This window comes from Macrosteles quadrilineatus, unplaced genomic scaffold (genome assembly GCF_028750875.1).
Source record: "Macrosteles quadrilineatus isolate MER2022 unplaced genomic scaffold, UCM_ALF_1.0 Scaffold_9__3_contigs__length_116548681, whole genome shotgun sequence".
Taxonomy (NCBI): Eukaryota; Metazoa; Arthropoda; class Insecta; order Hemiptera; family Cicadellidae; genus Macrosteles; species Macrosteles quadrilineatus.
Genome location: NW_026542602.1, coordinates 4591230 through 4617465, shown reverse-complemented (window position 1 = coordinate 4617465; position 26236 = coordinate 4591230). Strand labels below are relative to the sequence as shown.

At 34.8% G+C, this 26236-nt stretch overlaps 1 protein-coding gene across 6 annotated transcripts in view; it reads right to left on the bottom strand.

The window, feature by feature from the left end:
- The window catches only part of LOC129004116 (mucin-5AC-like), a 53833-nt gene extending 27881 nt beyond the window's left edge, over positions 1-25952 (bottom strand). For 3 of the 6 annotated variants that reach the window (XM_054432545.1, XM_054432550.1, XM_054432548.1), the window contains exons 1-6: positions 25838-25952; positions 18710-18908; positions 17448-17477; positions 16606-16635; positions 4276-4329; positions 2057-2110 (exon numbers count right to left, since the gene is read on the bottom strand). In XM_054432545.1, the coding sequence (XP_054288520.1) occupies positions 2057-2110; positions 4276-4329; positions 16606-16635; positions 17448-17477; positions 18710-18898 (357 nt within the window). In that variant the 5' untranslated portion in view covers positions 18899-18908; positions 25838-25952. The remainder of the gene's footprint in view (positions 1-2056; positions 2111-4275; positions 4330-16605; positions 16636-17447; positions 17478-18709; positions 18909-25837) is intronic. The other 3 variants (XM_054432546.1, XM_054432547.1, XM_054432549.1) reach the window with 3 other exon arrangements.
- Between the last annotated feature and the right edge of the window lie 284 nt (positions 25953-26236).

Genomic DNA, 26236 nt, shown 5'->3' with positions numbered 1-26236 from the left:
AATCGGACGTAAACTATTTCCCGTTTCGAAATTCTTAAAAGGGCTCCGCCCCAGTGGCTCTGGAGTTTCCCATGTTAACCTTATGAGAAATGGAATTAATGAATCTTAACAGCTGTTTCAATTAAACAAGTTGGTTCTGTTCTATGATGTTCAATAGCATTAAAGTTACAAGGATTACCAACAGGGTGCAGCACTATTATTTCTTTTACATTTATGACAACAGCTAATTTGCAACCAAAAGGTGAGTGAGCGTAGCGAATGAACTTCAACCAGGACGTGATTGAGCGATGCGAACGAGATCATCTTGAAAATTAAACGTAACGGTACTTTCTTTCCATCGGTCTGTCTTAGGGGAAACCTATAACTTAGGCGATACGAAGTTCGCCGGGTCAGCTAGTAATATTATAATATTATAAATATGTATGTGAAATATTAATTATATTGAGAAATACTGTAGTACCATAACTGTACTATATCATACTTTTGAAAAATATACAAACAGGTTCACTAGCCACTAATCCAGTAATCTAGCTGCTTGGAGGTCAAGAATTGTTTTTTATAGGCATGCACTGTGGATGCGATCTTCCCTGGCGTGGATTACCGTAGTGAGTACTACGACTATCCGCAGTATTATCCTGATAATTAGACCAATTCGATAACTACAAGGAAAAAAATTTGTTCGCAGTCCACTATAAACTGTAGGTCGCTTAGTTGCCATTGGCTGTATGGGATATTAATTAACGCATGTCTTCAAATCTGTAATGTGGAATTTAAATACTTTGATATCAATTTTTTTGTTGTTTCTATTCACATTATCATCGTGAAACTAATGTTCCATCACAGCCATGTTAGATACACGACGCAATTGCAGAAAGAAAAACACATTCATAAACACATATGTTTACTAGGTTGTCTTTAATTTTTATTTCTTTCTTTTTAGAATGGGGCCCATAATCAACATGGATTAGTGTAATGAAGCCTACTAAATAGTAGGGTTAGTTTAGTTTGTGTAGCCATAGTTTTTAACTTGTGGTCAACATTATTGTAACTTATTGTATAACAAAGCTTCAATATATGATTACAAACAAATTTGTTTTAGGCTTATATTTACTAATCATACAATCCACTTTCGACTCTTGTTCTATCTCAGAATGGTTACCTATTGCCTAGTAAGAACAGTACCAAACTCAGGGCAGTGGTTCTTGGATTAAAATAAATATAAAATTATTAAAACACAGTTTCCCCAAATAAAAACTTCATAACCTTATTAGCCTATACAACGTTCACCAAATATCCACTATTTAGTATTTTCCTTGCAAAAATGAATGCCTTTGTTACTGTGTGGGCGTCAGTCAAGAGTATAAATTTAAAGTGCTTTATTAAAAACGTACAGTATATTAAAATATTGTGGCATTAATAAAGTTAAATAAACATTTATTTTAACTGTCTGTGACTAAACCTTTTCAAGAATGAATTGAAATTACAAAATGCAAATGAACTTTAAAATGTAATATAAACATGTTTTGTTGCTTAATAGGTAATTTCTCCCGTAGCTCCAACAAACATGTATCCGACGGTTTTAATCAATTTTGTCTTTTTTAACATGGAAACTTTGTACTTACATGTGTATAAGTTTCGAGTACACTGATGGGGTTAAAAATCGATATTTGCCAGGTAAAGTTATGTAAGCGTACAGCTGTACTTCTATACAACATATTTTAACCCTGTATAAACTAATTCGTTTAATATTTAATGATAAATTTGAATAAATAGCAATTTTAGGATTTTTAATCCGGTGTCTATTTGTATTATCAATGTAAAAATGGTTCAGCACAATTCAACTAATAATAAACTATATACATAGTGCAATAACAGTTCAAGGACAACACTGTCATAAGAAATATAATTTTTACCAGGTTAACAACAACACTTAAGATAACTTAACACTTAAGATCTTAAGATCTTAAGATTTGTTTAGTTTTTTTTATTATAACATAAATCTTAATGTTGCTATAACTACTCGATACAAATCTAAGTAAGATTAGTTGACTTTTACCTGTGGAAATGTACGAACACTGGATAATACGCGAATTGGATATCCAGCCACGCTCTGCAATAAAATTTAAACTTAATTATCCGCATAAGTAATGAAACCTCTATCTGTCAAATAGTTATACACTTGATACTAGTCACTAGTCAAAAGTCCTATGTCCTCTTATCCCTTCGTCTTCGTTATCTACATTTCTAAAAATGTTGTAGCGTCCTATTAGAAACATACAATGGGAGACTGGGATCCGGTAGAGTCCAGGCCAAGTGCAGTTAATCTGTACACAACACTTTTTTGGGTTAGGTTTAATCAAGGCATTGAACTAAATTGGAAATGTTGCACCAGCTGATCGTAGTTGTAGTGTCTTTAAGAGTTGCCAAATTATTTTCATGCGTACACTGATTACGTGCCTAATGAAAACATGCTGTTTTGTGTTGTTTAGTTGGAATACTGGAGTGTGGCAAAAAACGAGTGTGGCAAAAGTAAAAAGAGTGCGGTAAAAGTAAGGAAATGCAGCAATTAGCAAACTTTCTGTACTATGATCAGTGCAAGGAAGCCCACGTTGTCAGGTGATTGTAGGAAAAAGTCTTTGTTATAAATTAACTTTCATGTTTCATTCTCTTTTTCCTTGTTCATGAAAAAATACTCTTGTCTAAAGTTCTGCAAATTTATTTTAACTGTTTTCTATGATTCAAGACAATGCTAGATTTTGACATATTAGTCACTTGGAATTAATTTAAAAAGTATGTTTCCTGAGAAAATATATTTCTGAGGAAGAACCAAAGAATCCTTTTCAAACAAATGTTCTTCCAAGTTGGTTTTTGATATTTTTTTGTAGAAAATATGACATAGTAGAGTATATTAAGAACAGTACAGCAGTACATAATAATGGGCCGCGAGAGCATTGAATAAATTCCCAGGAATCAGGTAGATTTTCTCTACTTATCAGTCGAGTGAGCTATTAGTCTGGTTGGATAGTATTTCAGTATTGTAGAAAACTTTAACCAAATTCCATTGTGATTATTCTCAACTAGAAATGTAATAGTTGCTCTGATTTAGTATAAACTAAAATCACAAATACTAAAACACTATATTAAGTAATTTAAATAAAGTGTTTTCAATTTGTGCAAAATTAGATATGGTAGACTATTAAGAGTTGTTCAAGTATTCGTGTAGTATTACTTTTTTATATAAATCTCAAACTTGTTTTCAATTAAATTCTTATTAAGTTAAAGGCTTAAAATATTTCTCTAAACTTTAAAATTTATTTTGCAGTGATAATTTATGTGTAACTAATGTGAATTATGATAATACTGTATTCTTGTATCGACTCATGATTTATTATTGTATACTTAGAATTCTTCATGACTAAGAAATTTATATACAAATTAAATCTGCTTTTGACTAAAATAGTATTGTAAGAGTTTGTTCTCCAAAATTTCGTGGCTGGTGAATGTCGACTTCTCTCTGGAGTGGCTCCTCGACCCAATCCCTAACTAACTTGTGACTTGGACGTATTCGTATGGATTGGTCCGCACCGGATAGGATGATAATTTGAACGGATGAGGTTTCTTAGCCACTGAAGGAATAAAACAAAAAGAAATTGATCCCGGGTCTAGGTGTTGCTTAGAGAGTTACGGTAATAAATCATTTCTTAAATGATAAATGCTTGGTTTGAAGTTCATTTTTGGCGATGGTGGGCTTATAGTGTGTCTAGAGATTATTATGGAAGATTTTTCATAATGCCTAGAAAAATATCTCCCTCACTGCAAACCTACAGAGTAAGCGAACTACCATAAGGTGTAATTGGATTTTGACTCAAATAGTTTTTTTAATTCTGTCATATCAAACCCTTTTTATCAAAAATTAGATTTAACGAGTACTCAGGTTTGCTGCAACAAGAAAGGAAACAAGTGTTTTTATAATAAAATGTTAATAGTATGGCATAGAATAAATTAATTGACAAAATTTGATTCAATTGTATAAAAAAAAAACAAGTAAACTAAAAAAGTTATTTTTTTATCAATAGAATTAACATAGATATTTCAACTTTTGTTTTTAAATTGGGGACAACCTGACTGTAATTCTAAGTTATACACAATTTTTTAAACAAACTTGTTGCTAATCTAATAATACGTGTAACCTATCTTAATTTACTATTGATAAAATAAACTATTGACTCTAAATACAGGATACATATTTTAAGAAGAGTAGTAGTTGACGTTTACCTGGCCATATGAAAATACTTTGCGAATCGGGAGTGTGCCAAAACCAATCCAGCCCTGCAATAAGTATTTTTTTACAAAACTACCAACATAAATAATAAACCCAGTATCTTCCAAACTGTAAGTTTTAGTTTTAGTCAATGGCTATTTCTGAAGCTGTGACACTATCACTTTCACGCCTCCTTACCTCTTGGCTAAAGCCATCACCGACCCAGCGTCTCCTGTTAGTTGCTACATCTCCCGATCTTCCCCTTACCTCACGTCTCCTACCTCAGTCCCAAGTCACCTTCCCCGACCCAGCGTCTCCTTCCGCTAAGCTGCGTGAACTTTCACAACAAACATGTACGTGTGTACGCCAAAATAGGAAAAAAACTTTCGTTGAACGTTCGGTGAACATTATTTAAGCTGTTCGACGGACAAAATATGCTGTTTACTCTAAACTCAGTTTTTTAGAGTTTTCAAGTGAAGATGGATTTGCGTAAGCACTGCGTAGGCGTCGGCTTTTACTTGCTTGTACTGTTGTTTATGCTGTATATTACATAATCAGCTTTCGGTTGCCTATGAATATCGAAGTTAAGTAATGTCGGTGACGACAACCAAAACCAGTTCAATCAAAAGAAGACATTTGGAGGGTGAGGGGGTCTAAGGGTCAATGATTTTTAGTCAGATGATTTTTTTGGTCTTATCAAAGTCTCGGCCTCTTCTATGGCAATGGAGTGCAGTAAAACAAGAATATGACTCTTGAATTCCTGTAATGAGGGTAAACTAAAAACGTGTTGAATATCATATTTTTGAATTTAATTTCGACAGAGGATCTGAGCAACATAAAAACAGCAGTTGGTAGTTAGAACTGATTTATGTAGCTGAGGAACAGATATTCTAACATTGTGGGAGTATCTTGTGAAGTGTTGATGTGTGACTGCTGTAAGAATCGTGTTTGAGTTTTTGAATGTGTGATTAAGAAGAAACTGGATTAAAATATGTCTTACCGGTAGTATTCCCGTCTCACGGAATAGAGCGTCAGTGGAGTACCTTTTATTTTTTTCTAAAAGCAACTTTAAAAATTGATCTTTGGATTACATTCAAGGGTTCCAAGGTGGTGTGATAGCATGCTCCCCAGCAGATAATACCAAATTAAATCAAGGATTGCACATAAGCGAAATAAGCTCGCTTTACGTCATCCTCGTCTAAAATTTCACTCAATTGGTTAAAAGCATAGATATATTTACGAATCTTTTTCTTCAAGAAATCTACATGCTCTGTCCACTTCATTCGATAGTCAAAATAAACACCCAAATATTTATAATAATCCACCCTTTCAATGTATTCACAATCACAAGATAAACTGTTATGGTTGCCGCAGCAATGAATCTTCAAATTGTCTAGACTATAATCAGTGCTGATACTGAGTGATATGGGAAGAAATTTAGTCATGGTTACATTAAGTGAGAGCACATTTTGATCTAACCATTTCTTTAGAAGTAAGAGGTCACCAAGAGCTTTGGACCTGACATCCTCCCATGATCAACTCTTTATCAAAACTAATGTGTCGTCGGCAAATAAAAACAGTTCATCATTTAGGTTGAATTTAGAAATGTTGTTTATATAAATTAGAAAAAGTATAGGCCCCAGAGTACTTCCCTGAATAACCCCATAATCAATTGAATTTGCATCACTATTCACACCACAGATGGAAACCACTTGATGTCTGTGAGATAAATAGTTTCTAAACCATGTGAGAGCAGTGCCTCTGACACCGATCTGTTCCAATTTTGTTAGCAATAACTTTCTGTCAATTGAGTCGAATGGTTTTTTTTATCTAAAAACATTAACATAGATCGATTGTTATTTATGATTGAGTTATTTATAGATTTACAAACTTCAAAAAGTGCATCAGAGTTGTTTTTATCTTTTCTGAACCCAAATTGTGAATTAGATAGTATATTGTTTGTTACTTTGAAGGTACTCCACCAGCTGTTCCTTAACAATACGCTTCAAAACCTTGGAAAATAATTAGACCACTGTCTAGGTGCTCTTGACGGTAAACACTGTTGCAGTCACTATCGTATATTAGATATACTTTTCACGCAAAAACACGCTGCAAGGGACCGCAACAAGGGCTGTTCTCTCCGAACTGCACAAAAGTTCGCTCATATAAAGAACACGTTGGCTGAACAAAAACACACCGTACGTCGATCCGTCTATACTTAACGGACATCGAACCTTCGCTGGCGATCAGGGAAATGTTAGCGAACGTTGTTCAGCGAACATTGTTCGTCAAGTGTGGACGCACCTCTACATACCCTGAACTCTCCCTTGTCTCCTTCCAATACCCCACGTCGGCTTCCGCTGCCCCACGTCACCTTCCACTGCTCCACATCGCCTTCCCCGACCAAGCGTCTCCTTCCGCTACATTTCCCGACCTTCCCCTGACCTCACGTCTCCTTCCAATACCCCACGTCACATTCCGACACAAGTGCCAGAGCAATCTAATAATCCGACTTCAGTGCTAGAGCAATCTACGCATCCGATCCCCAGTGCTAGAGCAATCAAAGCATCCGATCCCCAGTGCTAGAGCAATCAAAGCATCCGATCCCCAGTGCTAGAGCAATCTAACCATCCGATCCCCAGTGCTAGAGCAATCTGAGCCTCCGACTCCAATGCTAGAGCAATCTTTGCATCCGACTCCAATGCTAGAGAAATATTAGCATCCGATCCCAGTGATTGAGCAATCTTAGCATCCGATCCCCAGTGCTAGAGCAATCAAAGAATCCGATCCCCAGTGCTAGAGCATTCTTACCATCCGATCCCCAGTGCTAGAGCAATCTGAGCCTCCGACTCCAATGCTAGAGCAATCTTTTCATCCGACTCCAATGCTAGAGAAATATTAGCATCCGATCCCAGTGATTGAGCAATCTTAGCATCCGATCCCCAGTGCTAGAGCAATCAAAGAATCCGATCCCCAGTGCTAGAGCAATCAAACCATCCGATCCCCAGTGCTAGAGCAATCAAAGAATCCGATCCCCAGAGCTAGAGCAATCTAACCATCTGATCCCCAGTGCTAGAGCAATTTACGCATCCGATCCCCAGTGCTAGAGCAATCTAACCATCCGATCCCCAGTGCTAGAGCAATCTAACCATCCGATCCCCAGTGCTAGAGCAATCTTTGCATCCGACTCCAATGCTAGAGAAATATTAGCATCCGATCCCAGTGATTGAGCAATCTTAGCATCCGATCCCTAGTGCTAGAGCAATCAAAGAATCCAATCCCCAGTGCTAGAGCAATCTAACCATCTGATCCCCAGTGCTAGAGCAATCTAACCATCTGATCCCCAGTGCTAGAGCAATCTACGCATCCGATCCCCAGTGCTAGAGCAATCTAACCATCCGATCCCCAGTGCTAGAGCAATCTTTGCATCCGACTCCAATGCTAGAGAAATATTAGCATCCGATCCCAGTGATTGAGCAATCTTAGCATCCGATCCCCAGTGCTAGAGCAATTAAAGAATCCGATCCCCAGTGCTAGAGCAATCTAACCATCTGATCCCCAGTGCTAGAGCAATCTAACCATCTGATCCCCAGTGCTAGAGCAATCTACGCATCCGATCCCCAGTGCTAGAGCAATCTAACCATCTGATCCCCAGTGCTAGAGCAATCTAACCATCTGATCCCCAGTGCTAGAGCAATCTACGCATCCGATCCCCAGTGCTAGAGCAATCTAACCACAGACAATATATCTAACCATCCGATCCCCAGTGCTAGAGCAATCTTAGCATCCGACCCTAGTGCTAGAGCAACCTTTGCATCCGACTCCACTGCTAGAGCAATCTTTGCATCCGACTCCAATGCTAGAGAAATATTAGCATCCGATCCCAGTGATTGAGCAATCTTAGCATCCGATCCCCAGTGCTAGAGCAATCAAAGAATCCGATCCCCAGTGCTAGAGCAATCTAACCATCTGATCCCCAGTGCTAGAGCAATCTAACCATCTGATCCCCAGTGCTAGAGCAATCTAACCATCTGATCCCCAGTGCTAGAGCAATCTAACCATCTGATCCCCAGTGCTAGAGCAATCTAACCATCTGATCCCCAGTGCTAGAGCAATCTAACCATCTGATCCCCAGTGCTAGAGCAATCTACGCATCCGATCCCCAGTGCTAGAGCAATCTAACCACAGACAATATATCTAACCATCCGATCCCCAGTGCTAGAGCAATCTTAGCATCCGACCCTAGTGCTAGAGCAACCTTTGCATCCGACTCCACTGCTAGAGCAATCTACGCATCTTTTCCCAGTGCTAGATTAGTTTTAGCATAGACTAACCAACACAAGTAGACTTCTCATCCCATTGTTAATTTTGAAGCTCGTTTTTCATGTCTAGTTCATGTACGCCACACTGGGCGCTAGTGTCAACGAAATTTTGTTTCTATTATTTTAGGGTTAATTTCTTGATTTGTGCTTTACTGTTTGGTTAAATAATTAGGGGACAATTTATTGTTTATGATTAGATCGTATTATTTGGTTAAACGAGGTTTTAAATGACTGTATTAACGGGAAACAAATTGTAAACAAAACACGACCTCTACATAAACCGTACATGAACTAACAATAAAATTGTCTTCAGCTGTTCCATTAGGATGAGAAATCTACTAAGGGAGTATGTTTTTTCTATGGTTTTAGCTATTAATTTGTTTCTTTACTGCAGTACTTGAGCAATCCGAGCGATCTCTACCTCCCACTGTCTGTAATGATACTGGCATATTTGAAGTCTCAGGACTTAAAGCCACGTATCTGAGTATATTCCTTTTACTTTCCATAGATCCTTGGAATATTCAACCTAGCGACGACCTTTTTATCCGTAGCACCTTTTGAGACGACTCACGTGAAGGTACATCACAACCTAATTAAAGTGAATAGGTAAACAAAATCATAAAACAAAGTGTACTGTAGAGAAGCTACAAATCAAGAAGTTGATATTGGTTTATTTATGTCAAAACATAAATAAATAAAAACGATTGTTCACCACACTATGATGTTTTTAGCTGTTTTACATACGTTAATTGGTGGATGAAAGTTACGTTTTGCTGGCCGTGCGAGCTGTCATCGTCATTTGAGAATCGAGCAGGTTTTTACATCCCAAGGGCCGCAAAATCTACTGTTCGCTTATTTACTCAATACAATAATGTACTGTATATTAAATACACAAGATGTATTGCAATGCAATAGTCTTGTTTTTGTCACCGCTGCCTAGCAACTGTTTATTATTATTTTTGCTGATTCTTCAAATTATTTCTTTACATAACCTTAAAGTTGTAGTTGTATTGACTGTTAGTGTACAGTACATTATTATTGTGGTGAATAGTGGTAATTAATAGGGTATAGTGTGGTGAAAAATAGCGTTCGTACCACGGACCGAAATGGTTTTGCAGCTCTCGATCGTTTTAAAATCTCGACTTCGTTTCGAACTTTCGGCTCTAGGTACAAAATATACTATTATTGATCATGCCAGTACAACTGGGTTTCAGCCTAACTAGAGTTTTGGTTCACAAATAAGTACAGCAAATGCTTTTTGAGTCAGCTGTAATATTGACATTCGTTAATTAATTTTGCCATGAGGTCAACCTTTAGGTACCCTGAGCAATGACATTGCACACTTCAACTGCTAATATTACAAACAATAAGAAAAACAAGGAAGCAAGGCAAGACTGCCTCACATTGGACGCTCGATAGGCCACACATAAACCGAATCTCTCATCCCTCAATTTCAAAATGATATAAAGTGCCTCTATGCCAGGGTTAAAACGACCTTTAAAGCTGTGGTTTTAAATATGCATCCTATCTTTGATGTCGATGGCAACACAACTACTTCCTTGTTCTTCTTCAAATTCTACATTTTGTGTTACGACCAGCTTGCAATAACTGACACCCAGGCATAGAGAAGTTTTTTCATGGTATTCCAGGACAGAGCTACGTCTCTGACCCTCCAAAAACATCGAAGTCATGTCATGCACTAGTGAGTATTCAGAGAGCGCATGTTTAGGTGAGCGAATTTGAGGTCAATTATCAATTATCAATTATTTAAGATGGGGACGCCACTATGTGGGTATTTTAACCTAAATAGGAGTAAAGGATGAGTGTAGGATGAGTGGCGCGATCTTGTAGTCTTGTTAGTGACTAAGGCCGACATGTTCCTTAGACACAGCTGTTAATTAATAGCCCATACAGCTAATGGCAACTAAGGGACCTACAGTTTATTGTGGAATCCGAACCACATTTTTTCCTCGTAATAAACGAATTGGTCTAATTATTAGGATAGTACTGCGGTTAGTCGTAGTACTCACTAGCGCGGACATTAATCCACACCAGGGAGCATCGCACCCACAGTGCATCCCTACAAATATCCACAATTCGTGACCTCCTAGTAGCTGGATTACTGGTCCCTCCCCCTCCTAGCAAATATACCAAAAGCCTCGACCTGGGCGGGTCCCCATGTTGTCTGGAGCCACCATGATGACCACCATCAGCCTCGACAACAGTCTCCTTTCCAAGAGCAACATACATTTACACATACACTACATATCGTAATTAACTTCTTTGCTTTTAATCAATTCTTTTTATATACAGCTATAAATATTTAACATAAACACATACATAAATATTAAATATGATAGGAAATGAAAATAAAATAGCATCATACAACCAAAACAATAAAGACAAAAATGTCATCAATATCAATAAAACATCAACAAAAAACATATACAAACAACTGGTTAAACCCAATATTTTATCTCTAACATGAAACTTAACCGTTCCATAGTTCATGGAATTTACTTACTGTTGATCACACTTACTGTTGATCTAGAGAATCAAAAACAGTTACACGACTTATATTATTTTATAATCAAAAGTTAACAAAGTGCATTGATCATTGAAATAAGCTTTATACTATTCTCTAAGTTTTAATCATGCAGCTGTCTAGGTAAACACGACCACTTCATTGATCGAATAGCAGAAAATGTAACGTCAAGTGAAACAGTAAACCTTTTACAATCATCAGGGCACTTAAACGTGACCACGCATGAATCACAGGCCAAGAAATGTTTCAGATTTTACAATAGAATGCTAAGTTCAATATTTTAGCCTGATAGTAGTTTCATTTGCCAAAGTCAATAAATGAAGAAAAAATTACAAGCCACCTCTTGTAAAATCCCTCAGAATTCGTGGAAATAATTACTAAAGATTTATATTTACTAAATTGTGTAACAAGTCTAATGTCGGAAACATGAGTTCTCTTATGTGAATAAACATTTAACTAAAGCCTAGTATTTTTTAAACGTCTCTATTTTAAGAACTAATCAAAACAACGTTAAGCAGCTTAAATTTACCAAAGAATCTGTAAAAATTACTTTAAGTGCTGTTTCTATGGAATTCTGTCAATAAAACAACTATCAGCTTGTAGAATAAAAAACTTGAAAAAGCAACGGATATAGAGCCTTAATTATGCAATCAATTACATGAAATTTATATAATAAATAGATTTTCCAAACAGTTAAACAATTATTAAAAAATATTTAATTTAATTGGCTTAAGCCAGTAGTCTGGAATAGGGAATAACTAACTCTTGTCGTTTATTTTGTTATGTATTACATATTTACCCATATCTTATATATATCAACGCTTTTTTGTAAAATGGTGTTACTATTATGATTGAAATAAGTGAATAGAGAAACTAGGTAAACAAAGTGAGTTTTCTGATTTTCTTATGGAAACCAATAACAACAATTATTGAAAAAAATAAATAAAAATTATTTACTGGTTATTTACATTTAAAAGCCTCATCTCAGAACTTTGTATCTGTTACATATTTTGCTATTTTGCTTCTGTACTTTTTATATTAATCCATGTGTTAATTATTTACAATTTTCATATCATAATATTTACTATTCAGTTATGAACAAATAGTTATGCAAGTTACAAGTGCTTGTATTTATTAATTGGCGACGAGGATAAAAAAAAGAAACTACACTTTATTACCTTCAATTTTTTACCTTTTATTATCTAATCACCAATCTAAATTGTTCATATCTTCACTAGTCAACTACAGAATGGAAATTTTACAGAACATTGATTTACTAGTAGATTTGAGGAAAGTACGGGCTATTGTTAAAGGCCATATTACAAGGGCAGACAGACTGTTAGATGATGTATCCACCATACCAACAGAAGTCTTACAAAACAGAATGGATTTATTAGAAAAAAAACTGGAAAAGGTTTGAAGCTGTTCAACTGAAAATAGAATTGAATTCAAAAGAAGAAGATGTTTGATGAGGAAGTAAGATACAGAGTTGACATGGAAGACCGATATTACAAAGTAAAAGATCAGTTACAAATCAGAAAAACACAATTAGAACTAGAGAAAGATCTACAACAAGGTAGTATGACCAACAGAAGTAATCATATGTACCGTTCACTTACTTCAGCTATATCATTCACACCCTTTCAAGATGATGAAACGTTCAAGAACTTTATCAGGCGCTTAGAGATGTTTATGCATTTACATGGACATGGACTGCAACCCAAGGACAAGGTTTACACTCTTCTTCACGCCTTGTCTCCTACCCTACATCAGAAATTGTATGATTTGTGTGCGCCTGAGGACCCACTTGATAAGACCTACTCAGATCTGGTAAAGTTACTATCAGATTATGTTGATCCTCAGCCGAGTACATGGGCACTGCAGCATAGATTTTTATCAAGAGTACAGGACCTATCAGAATCAGTGAAAATATATTCCTCTGAACTCCAAAAATTAACAACAGATTGTGATTTTTCATGTGAGAGTTGTGGGAAAACCATCGCCAACACTTTTACGCATGCGGTTCATCAGAGGAATTAAAGATGCTGATGTAAGAGCGAGGATACTACAGGAAAAAACCACTAAATGATTTCATGATGTTGTTAAATTGGCAACAGCAATGGAACTAGCCAAAGATGAAAGCTCCCTGGTCAAAACTTCAACAGATTTTACAAAAAATACTGTTCACAAGATTGGAAACAAAAAACTGAACTATGTATCCAAGAAATCTCAGCCTTCATCCTTTGACAAACTGAGAGGAAGATGCTACCGTTGCGGTTCAAGGGAACATAGAGCCAACAACTGCAAGTTTGCTTCTGAAACGTGTCACAAATGCAAAAAACAGGGTCACATTGCCAATGTCTGTATGCAAGCAAAGGAAACCAAAGTTCATCAGACTGAAAAAGATGGAAACGATAATTTTCAAGAAGAAACTCATGAAATTTACAAATTGAACAATAGCAGTAGTGATAAAATACTTATTGATGTTTTGCTAGAGGGAAATCCAGTTCAGATGGAGCTGGATACAGGTTCAGCTATTAGCGCCTTACCGTATAATATGTTCAAGAAACTTAATACGAACAAAAGACTTTTTAATACACAGCTACGACTTAAAACCTGTACAGGCGAATTATTCAAGCCCAAAGGCGTAGTGTTTGTTCAATGTTCATACAAAAACCAGAGTTTTATGGGTAAACTCTATATTGTAGACGGTCACTTGGATCCTATTTTCGGTCGAGACTGGCTACGGGAAGTAGAGTTGGACTGGAAAGAAATAAAAGCAATCAAACAAGAAACAGGAGGACGTTTAGATGAACTTCTAAACAAATACATGGATGTTTTCGAGCCAGATATAGGCCAAATACCTGATCAACTTGGCCACTTACAACTGGTACCTGAAGCTCGACCAATATTTATGAAAGCAAGGCCAATACCTTATTCCTTGAAACAAAAGGTAGAAACTGAACTAGAGCGCTTAGAAACTGCAGGAATATTAACACAGACGGACAATTTCGAATGGGGAACACCCATAGTACCAGTAATGAAACCCTATGGTGAAATTAGAATATGTGCCGATTATAAGGTTACGGTGAACAGACAAATTCAAGACGAACACTATCCGATACCAAGAATTGAAGATATCTTCGCAAATATGAGCGGTGGCAAAACTTTCTGTACTCTGGACTTAAAGAGGGCTTACTTACACCTACAAATGGATGAAGCAAGTGCTGACATCCAAACCTTAAGTACACATAAGGGACAATTCAGAGTTAATCGACTCATGTTTGGCGTTGAAGTAGCTCCTGGAATTTGGCAAAGAATCATGGACAAGGTCTTATCAGGTATAGAAGGCACTCAATGCTTCTTCGATGACATAATCATCTAAGGAAAATCAGAAGAAGAGTTGCTCACTCGGTTGGAAATGGTACTTCAAAGAATAAAAATGAACTAAGGTTGAACAGAGATGAATGCAAGTTTCTACACAAACAAATTGAGTACTTAGGTCACACTATAGATGCCCATGGAATCCACAAATCAGAAGATAAAGTTAAGGCTATCAGACAAGCAAGAAGACCCCAGAATGTTAGTGAACTGCGAACCTTCTTAGGTCTTGTCAACTATTATAACAGAGTTATCGAGGACCTGGCAACGATTCTCAATCCGTTACATGGACTACTGAAAAAGGAGAAGAAATACAAGTGGACAGATCAATGTGAACAAAGATTTCAGAAAGTCAAGGAGATCATTACAAATGAAATTGTCCTTACTCATTTTGATCCAGTCTTACCTTTGGTATTGGCAACAGACGCATCTCCGGTGGGACTTGGTGCAGTACTGTCACATAGATTTCCAGATGGAAGTGAAAGACCCATAGCCTTCGCTTCAAGAACACTGACAAAACCGGAAGAGAAATATAGCCAAATTGACAAAGAGGCCACTGGAATTTATTGGGGACTAAAAAAGTTCTTCCAATATTGCTATGGACGTAAATTCGTCCTAGTAACGGATCACAAGCCATTAGTTACAATATTCAATCCTGATAAAAACCTACCTTCTATGTCAGCTACACGACTTTTTAACTATTCACACTTCTTATCAGGTTTTGACTACAAAATAGAGTTTAGACGAACAAATGATCATGGAAATGCGGACTTCCTTTCAAGATTCCCTATTGAAAAACATTCAAATACCAGCATGGACCAGACTGATGTTTTCTATATGTACCAAATTGCAACGATCAACCTAAACCATAACCTAATTGCTCAAGAAACGAAAAAGGATGAAAACATGCAACACTTGCTACTAGCTTTGGAAACTGGAAAATCGCTGGAGCACCATGGTTATCATGACGGTGAGCTATGTCTACATGATGGTTGTATCATGAAAGGTTGGAGAGTGATGATTCCTAGATCTTTACAAAAACATGTCCTCGAAGAACTACATTTTGGTCATCTGGGAAAGGTAAAAACCAAAGACATAGCACGAAGCTTTTGCTACTGGAAAGGTTTGGACAAAGATATAGAAGATAATATTTCAAAATGCAGACAGTGCAGGGAAAAACAAAATTTACCGAAGAAAGAAATTAACCATCCCTGGGAGCCAGCAAGTGAACCATGGGAGCGGGTCCACATAGATTTCGCTGGGCCAACCAACGGAAATTACTTTCTGTTGGTAGTAGACGCATTCAGCAAGTGGGTTGAAGTCATACCTACGAAGAGTATTACATCTTCATGGACAATCAGAGAGCTGCGTAAAATATTCACCACCTTTGGAGTACCAAGTGTTATAGTCTCTGATAATGGTCGTCAGTTCAACTTCTCTGAATTTAGTAACTTTTTTAAGAAATGTGGAACTTTGCACAAAATGACAGCTCCTTACCATCCTTCTTCGAACGGCCAAGTCGAAGGCTTCGTACAAACGATAAAGAAACTTATCAACTGCATGTCAGACGAGCCTGGTACACTGGAAGAAAAGCTTCTCCAACTGCTGATGAAACTACGTCAAGCTCCGAATTCAACTGGAAACAGGTCATACTTCTTGATGTTCAACAGAAGGATCCGCACGTACTTAAGTTTACTCTTACCTAAGACAGAGAAAGAAACAAAACCACCCAAAGGAATAGTGAGATACTTCAAACCAGGTGAACGAGTACAAGTACGGAACTATTCCGGGAAATGTAAATGGGGTTAAGGAAATGTCCAAAGTAGAGACGGTCACATTCACTATTTTATCAAGATGGACGATGGACAAATTTGGAGACGCCACATTGATCAAATGTTGCGTACGAAAGTTTGAGGGGAGACCATTGTTAAGGGGAGACCACTGTTACATATTTTGCTATTTTGCTTCTGTACTTTTTATATTAATCCATGTGTTAATTATTTACAATTTTCATATCATAATATTTACAGTCTGACCTTAATACATAGGGAGCCTAGACAAGGCCAATTAAATAATAATTTATAAAGTCAACTTACTTGTTGCTGGTTCTGGGGCGCTCGTACAACCTAAAATAATGTCGAAATTAAATTTAGTTCTACTGTTTTCTATTCAGTTATGAATAAATAGTTATGCAAGTTACAAATGCTTGTATTTATTAGTATCTCCTCAGCGTTTAGCATTAGGGATATTTAGAGAAGAGAATAGGCCTGTGACATTCCTAGGTATTATATTTATACATAATATTTATGCTAAATTTCAACTATATTGGTAAAGTATTTTAGTAGTGGCAACCGGAGAGACAAACAGACAAACACCGCCTTATAGTTATAATATTATAGATTACTCATATTGTATTTTGAGAAATAGTTTTTTTATTAACATTTTAGATTTTCTAGCATATTTCCATTTCACTGCCCTTGCAATTTCAACTTTTTTTATCTCTGTTTGGTATCATTTTAGTTTTAATTCCCTTCAGTTCAAAGTCAATGCAGACATGAATAATTTGTGGTAATTTATAACTCTCCTAAGGGGTCTTACGTTTGACGATGACGTGGTCTATAAGAGTGGTCGACTCGGTGGTGACCCTGGTTGGCTTTCATCAGTTGGGCATTTGAAGGAAAGCCAGGAATATTTTTGGTATTCGATGAAGTGTGCATTTTACCTGATAGGCCTACCATTAAACTGGGGAATAAATCAAGATCCAATAAGGAAAGTGGATATTCTCTTGGTCTGCAGGTTTTCTACGGGGATGTGCCTTCCATAAACGAAAACTGGTTTTTTTATTGTATTTTATGAGTTTTTAAAGTTACAGTCTGACCTTAATACATAGGGAGCCTAGACAAGGCCAATTAAATAATAATTTATAAAGTCAACTTACTTGTTGCTGGTTCTGGGGCGCTCGTACAACCTAAAATAATGTCGAAATTAAATTTAGTTCTACTGTTTATTTTTCTATCCACACACACAAGCGTTTTCTTCTAAATATTGATCTACTATTCAATATCTTTTCTGCACAAAAATGACTATCAAACTAAGTAGGACTGTGTACAACTACTACAAAACCCATTTTGCCTTATAGGCCTACTGAAAGTTCTTTTTTTATATAACAATAATGCAATTTTTTTTTGCTGCACAGAATTTATCCTACCTATAATTAAATAGGCTTAATTAAAAGGCCTAAGTACGTTAGAGGCCGAGTACAAAAATAAATTCATAATTTTGTTCTCAATTATATACATTAATTACAACACAAATTCAAATATGTTTTATTGTAATAAATGCTTTTCTTTATAATCAATTTAGTACGTCATTTGTTAGGTTTATCATATATTTAAAAGTCCGTAGTCTCAAGTTATCTTTAAAGTTTTGGGTGTTTTTCTTTTAATGATTACGAAGAGACAATTTTCTTGTTCACCATATTTAGGAGATCATGATGATACAGTTTCTTAACATAAGACATAATTTGTGTCTCTTTGTATGTTAGAGAAGATGAAGAAATGTATAGAATTTTATTTTCTTATGTTACAGACTGTACTGTACTGTTTTGTTGTTGTTTTATTTAAATGTTTTGTTTATTATTTATTTAGATTTTAACTGTATGAAAGGACCATTATGTGCTAATTTAACCATAATAAAGAAGGATTTTAATTTTAATTTTAACTATACAGATATCGTTTTATGATACATTACATCCAGGGTGGAAAAAAGTCCCGGGAGAGTTACAGTATATAATTTAAAAAAAATTTTCAAGATGGAGCTACAAAACGTGGTACACAGTAATTGGTCGTTAAAATCATTTTTACACGTCATTATTCTATAATACGCCACCCCATAAGGGAGACGGTCTACTAGGAGTCAGAAAATCATCATTTAGCTAACCATAAAACCGTGTTTAAAAAGTCTTTTAAATTAATTTTCTACAGTAAACTAAAACTGTAATTACCTATCCCTAATCCACACGCCAATCACTGGAACAATTTTCAAGATACCGATGACACTATAAAGCACTGAAAGAACACCCTTATAACATTTTAAATTTCTTATTCTTAGGCAAATACTTAAATAAATAACAAAATTGAGCTTAGTTTTATTAATAAGTTCCGTTTATTCTCACTTATTCGTAATAAGTATGGTAAATACCTGTACAGAACACCTTCCACCGCTACAAGGGGGTACCATATCCTCAAGTCGACCCTTTCTATTCGAAACTATCACGCCTGGCATCCCGAGTAGATCATCACTGGTAAGGGTGCCATCTTCAAGAGGTGCAGAGACCAAACCTATCCAGCAGATCAATGTTGCGAGTGCCAAAGTAGGCCTGACTTCCATAGTGTTTTGTCTGAAAATAATTAATTGGAATTGTAACAAATATTTCTTAGGTGTAAACTATAGTGATAGGCGTTGTTTTTTTTAATACTCAATTTAATCCCACGGATAATTTTTACTATAACTTGCGAAACTGAATCATTCTGAAAGCCAAATTCCACATAAATAAACATATTACAAATATAATTTATTAAATTTCCTTTTTTATCTAACTTAGAACCCACGGTTATATCAGATATAATTCTGTGTATATATTATATAGATTCTGTATATATATTATATAGATTCTGTATATATATTATATAGATTCTGTATATTATGCAAGGACGACCAAACAGACAACAAATTACGTCAACCTATAAAGCAAAAGTTATTACCCCGCTAAAACAATAATTTTCCAATTATGAATTTTAAAGTATTTCAAATACGAATTTTTATTGGTAAAGGTATAGGACGTAATTTTATAAGGTAATTTTTGCAACTTTATTGTATTCCCGACAGTTCCTGCCTGCCAGTGACTAGCGGTGGCTATAGTTTAATTTGAAATTACGACCGTCCCGTTTACCTAGTAAATAGCTACGTCTAAATTATTTCTCGTTTTTTCGCCGTTTAAATACCCCGAGACTTGTCACCTGAGCTCTAAACTTCGTCGTTGCGGGTGATCTTAGGAGCATCCCGATTCGAATTCACCTTTAGCCTATACTTTTAACTGAAATGGCGACAAAGTTTGATCTATTGACGTACGTAATACACCTTACAATACTTAACCAGAGCCTTTAGTCAGATAATTTAAAGTATAACACGAGTTGTTTATCGAATTTACAAGAAAAAAACATTCGTCTGACCTACAGAGTCGTTCTAAAAGTTAGGCAACATTTTGAAGACACTTACACGAAGAGGAAGAGGATAAACAAGAATGACCTGATCGTCTGAACACTTCTAGATCTCTGAACCTTCGGATAGTTAAAATAATGAATCTCTCAAAACCGTGAGCAGCTTCGTCCCCTGGATTTTTCTACTCCTTTTGAACACTCCAGGGAAGATATTCGAGTGGAGGCAATTCTAAGAAGGCCTATCCTGCCTTTGTGAGTACAATTTTATCCCCCCCCCCCTTAAAGTTTTACGTCACAAAGGAGGTAATGACATTCTAGTGGACTCCACCAACAGAAGGAAATCATTTATAAAGCAAATTTTTACAGTTAGTTAAACAATATAGAAATTTATGTCTAGTGAATTATTTAGCTTGAACAAAGAGTAGGCCTAATATGATATAAAATATAGTCTAACGATGTTGATTAGAATGTTGTAGTCCTTTTAAATGTTAAAATTCGTCTAGCCATTCGTCCACCCATGCCGTAAAAATTACCTATTTCTGTGATTTTATCAATAACATATGATGGTTATTCCCATATCTTACTCATTATTGTTTTTGACAAGCTATTGGGAGAAAGTATGTGTCAGTTTGCCGATCCTTTTTATTTCTTGTTGTACTATATTAGATGGTAGGTTAGCTTGTTGATTAAGATAACTATAATAATCTTTTTACATTTACGTAGTTATTTGTTAGCAGCTAAACTATACAAAACGGTAGCCTATTTACCGTTTATCACACTATCAATAAGTTCCACATTGGTTTAGGGGTTCTTTTAGGCTTTAAAATTGGTTCACATTATTCTTATGTATTTTACTTATAAGAATCCATGGAATCAATGAAATGAGATAAACCAAATTCTTTTACAACCATACGGCCAACTAGTTTTCCTAAATAACAAATACATGTACACCTTAAAAATCAAAACTAATAATTTGATTAATTTTAGGTCAATATTTTTATATTAATGTACAATCAATTTACTGGACACCATTAAATAAAATCAAAGCAAATTAGTTGAACAGTAGATCGGCTTTGTTAATGTAAAGTCAATTTACTGGGCACTATCATACATAACAAAATCAATGCAAATTATTTAAATAATACATTGTAAATGTAAAATAAATTGATTGGAAGTAGTGACAATATGGCAAAGAGTCCTCACTTTAGGCACGTTTTCCCCATAAGAATAACATGGGGATCATTTTTTGGCCACCAATTCTAAAAATCCTGATCTCGACCTATATCCCCTATATAAATGTTCAATACCATTGTACAACTTCATTACTATTTCAAATCCACATGCATTCACATGTATATTCTCAAAATCATCAACTTGACAGTGTGAGGTTTGTACGCGAACTCGGGCGCGCTCCCGGCTCATGGCGCGCTCCCTTGGACATCCTTAGTGGAAATCCATGAATTCTGGCTACTTGGGAACCCAAGCCATTTGACATATAATAAATCACCTTTTCTCCTAATAACCTTTTCTATCAAATACATGTCTTTATATTTGGTCTTTAACAATTCCTCTGTATTGAAGCCTCCCCTGATTATATTCCCATTTTCATCTTTCAAGATATAAGTCACAGGCTTTGTATTCTTAACTTCTGCTATTGTAAATAGCTCCCCTGTCCAATTTGGAGTATAACCTTTACTAAACACATGTTTATACTTGGAAATTCTCACGCTATCACCTACCTTATATCTTGGCTTTTTAACTTGCACTACTTTAGAAGTCAACCTCTCATGCACATATTTACTATTCTTAATACTCACTTGGTTAGGCTTCATTCCTATAGATCTGTGTACCTTATTATTATATTTTCGAATTAACTTTGGAAGTAAATCCAACCATTTATAACTTCCCTGAGCACTAAATTCCCTATATAACCAATTCTTTAAAGTTCTCTGAAACCTCTCCACAATTGCAGCCTTAGTTGTAGAAAAAGTGTGGTAATGATATATATTTAGTTTTGCTGAAATATTAATTAAAAAATTATTTTCCATTGTCAGATTGAATGTTTCTAACCCTCTTGGTAGAATGGTTTTAATGGCTTCTGTAACTACTAACCCTGTCTTATTCTTTAGTGGAGCAGCATAAGCTTTTTTAGAAAATGTATCTATTAAAGTTAAGATATATTTAATGCTGGACTTTTAACCATTTTGCCAAATCTCAAATAGTTTTCAAGATATAAGTATTTAAAATAATATTATGTACTTAGAACATTTTGAGATGTTTAAAATGTCAAGAGTCAAGACTTTGAAAATTTTCGTGATAACTGTAATTGCGCCCATATAAAATAATGTTTAATTTTTTTTGGATTTTTTGAAATTTTTATGTTGTAATATTGTTTAAAATAAAAAGTTGACACCCACTATGTGTGCCAGAATTTCAACCATTTTGCCGTATCTCATGCCGTTTTCGAGATATAAGCGTTTTAACAGTTTTACGGACTTAGAAAATTTCGAGGTGTGCAAAAATGTCAAAAAGTCTAGATTTTGAAGATTTTTCATGGTAAATTTTATTTGTACCCATATAAAATAATGTTAAATTTTTTTGGAATTTTAGATTTTTTTATGTTGTATTATTGTTTATAATCAAAAGTTGACACCCACTATGTGTGCCAGAATTTCAACAGTTTTGTCGTATCTCAAGCAGTTTTCAAGATACAAGCATTTTAAAACTATATAATGGACTTAAACAATTTTAGGTGTGCAAAAATGTTAAAAACACAATGAATAAGAAAGTACTATCTTTTGATGATAACAAAGGCTTATTCTGGAAGATGACATCAGTACTCTTGCTCTTAGTCATTATAAAATAGATCAAACATAAATCTATATTTGTCATTATTATTTAGCCTTTCCATTTCTATTATGAAAAAACCATATTTAGTTTTATTCCAACTTTAGAGGAAGAGATCACTAAATTGGTTAAATGAAACGTCATTGCCAACATGATTGTCATACACATGTTTTAAAACTTAAATCGTCTTGTCTGGATAATATTAGGAAATTTACACTATCACGTAAATGTTTGTGTACTTTGCTGCAAGATTAACACAAGTAAAAGCAGTCAATAATTTTATGTCGACCTTTTGACAAAAATGGTGTAATATTTGGACTATTCATGTTATCAAACACAACAATTGACTGCGGCCTGTGACTGTGATGTGAATTTTTGTGTACTTGTTTACTTCATCACACAAATTTCACATTTTTTTCACAAATGTTACATGAATTGTGAATGTGACTGTGATGTGAATTTACGTGTATTTCGTCACACACATTTCACACAATTTTTATAAATTTCACACACATTTCACACAATTTAACACAAATTTTTATAATGTGTGTCAAATTGTGTGAAATTTGTGTGAAATTTATAAAAATTGTGTGAAATGTGTGTGACGAAATACACGTAAATTCACATCACAGTCACATTCACAATTCATGTAACATTTGTGAAAAAAATGTGAAATTTGTGTGATGAAGTAAACAAGTACACAAAAATTCACATCACAGTCACAGGCCGCAGTCAATTGTTGTGTTTGATAACATGAATAGTCCAAATATTACACCATTTTTGTCAAAAGGTCGACATAAAATTATTGACTGCTTTTACTTGTGTTAATCTTGCAGCAAAGTACACAAACATTTACGTGATAGTGTAAATTTCCTAATATTATCCAGACAAGACGATTTAAGTTTTAAAACATGTGTATGACAATCATGTTGGCAATGACGTTTCATTTAACCAATTTAGTGATCTCTTCCTCTAAAGTTGGAATAAAACTAAATATGGTTTTTTCATAATAGAAATGGAAAGGCTAAATAATAATGACAAATATAGATTTATGTTTGATCTATTTTATAATGACTAAGAGCAAGAGTACTGATGTCATCTTCCAGAATAAGCCTTTGTTATCATCAAAAGATAGTACTTTCTTATTCATTGTGTTTTTAACATTTTTGCACACCTAAAATTGTTTAAGTCCATTATATAGTTTTAAAATGCTTGTATCTTGAAAACTGCTTGAGATACGACAAAACTGTTGAAATTCTGGCACACATAGTGGGTGTCAACTTTTGATTATAAACAATAATACAACATAAAAAAATCTAAAATTCCAAAAAAATTTAACATTATTTTATATGGGTACAAATAAAATTTACCATGAAAAATCTTCAAAATCTAGACTTTTTGACATTTTTGCACACCTCGAAATTTTCTAAGTCCGTAAAACTGTTAAAACGCTTATATCTCGAAAACGGCATGAGATACGGCAAAATGGTTGAAATTCTGGCACACATAGTGGGTGTCAACTTTTTATTTTAAACAATATTACAACATAAAAATTTCAAAAAATCCAAAAAAAATTAAACATTATTTTATATGGGCGCAATTACAGTTATCACGAAAATTTTCAAAGTCTTGACTCTTGACATTTTAAACATCTCAAAATGTTCTAAGTACATAATATTATTTTAAATACTTATATCTTGAAAACTATTTGAGATTTGGCAAAATGGTTAAAAGTCCAGCATTAAATATATCTTAACTTTAATAGATACATTTTCTAAAAAAGCTTATGCTGCTCCACTAAAGAATAAGACAGGGTTAGTAGTTACAGAAGCCATTAAAACCATTCTACCAAGGGGGTTAGAAACATTCAATCTGACAATGGAAAATAATTTTTTAATTAATATTTCAGCAAAACTAAATATATATCATTACCACACTTTTTCTACAACTAAGGCTGCAATTGTGGAGAGGTTTCAGAGAACTTTAAAGAATTGGTTATATAGGGAATTTAGTGCTCAGGGAAGTTATAAATGGTTGGATTTACTTCCAAAGTTAATTCGAAAATATAATAATAAGGTACACAGATCTATAGGAATGAAGCCTAACCAAGTGAGTATTAAGAATAGTAAATATGTGCATGAGAGGTTGACTTCTAAAGTAGTGCAAGTTAAAAAGCCAAGATATAAGGTAGGTGATAGCGTGAGAATTTCCAAGTATAAACATGTGTTTAGTAAAGGTTATACTCCAAATTGGACAGGGGAGCTATTTACAATAGCAGAAGTTAAGAATACAAAGCCTGTGACTTATATCTTGAAAGATGAAAATGGGAATATAATCAGGGGAGGCTTCAATACAGAGGAATTGTTAAAGACCAAATATAAAGACATGTATTTGATAGAAAAGGTTATTAGGAGAAAAGGTGATTTATTATATGTCAAATGGCTTGGGTTCCCAAGTAGCCAGAATTCATGGATTTCCACTAAGGATGTCCAAGGGAGCGCGCCATGAGCCGGGAGCGCGCCCGAGTTCGCGTACAAACCTCACACTGTCAAGTTGATGATTTTGAGAATATACATGTGAATGCATGTGGATTTGAAATAGTAATGAAGTTGTACAATGGTATTGAACATTTATATAGGGGATATAGGTCGAGATCAGGATTTTTAGAATTGGTGGCCAAAAAATGATCCCCATGTTATTCTTATGGGGAAAACGTGCCTAAAGTGAGGACTCTTTGCCATATTGTCACTACTATTGGACACAATCATACATAGCTAATGATTTGAATTATAGGTCGAATTTTTTGTAGAAAATATATAATATACACTGTCACACATATTACAATCAAAGCAAATGATTTGAATAATAATATGTTGATATTAATTTTTACAACATATGATTTACGATTTTTTAAATATGTCCGGCCTGTTATCTTACTCCATGTTCACCTACATCTGATCATTTCTGTGTATTCAAATAAAATAACTGACCGATTAAATCGTAAAAATATAATTTAAATAGTCATAGAACTTGTTCAGCCTACAATTAGTTAGACTGGATAATTCAATTGCCGTCCCATAATATTTAACACCTATTTAAAACCAGAGTGAAGTCCCGAGAATAATATAGTTACAACTCAAAAGAATATGTATTCCTATAGTTATATAAAATAAAATAAATTGTAATTGAAAATCTGTATGTAATTGACATAGTACATATCTAATCAAATTCTACGTTAAAACTGTTATTTTTAATAACTAACCTGTTGTGCAAGTTGCTCAGCCAAGTTTCAACGCTGAAGTAACGGTTGTATTCGGCAAAAACAAGTTGACGATACAAGATGGTTAACACTTGCTGTTACCGAGCAATTTACTCAATTACGATGTCACTTTGACAAATGTATGTGTTGCCAAAAAATGTGTTGAGCATTGGTAAACACGTGAAAAAATTGTTGGTTCGAACATTCTTTCTAGAGAGTATTTGATATTGATAACATTTATACTTTAGATTCACTAAAGAATCGGACAGTTTTTAAGGAGAGAATGCAATTAAATACGCTTGACGCCATGACAACCATCATTTATATCAAGGACACTGAATAGGCTAGAACTTGAAATTTATTAAAAGCTTTCAGAACAAACGTTGATTGCCTTTTACATTG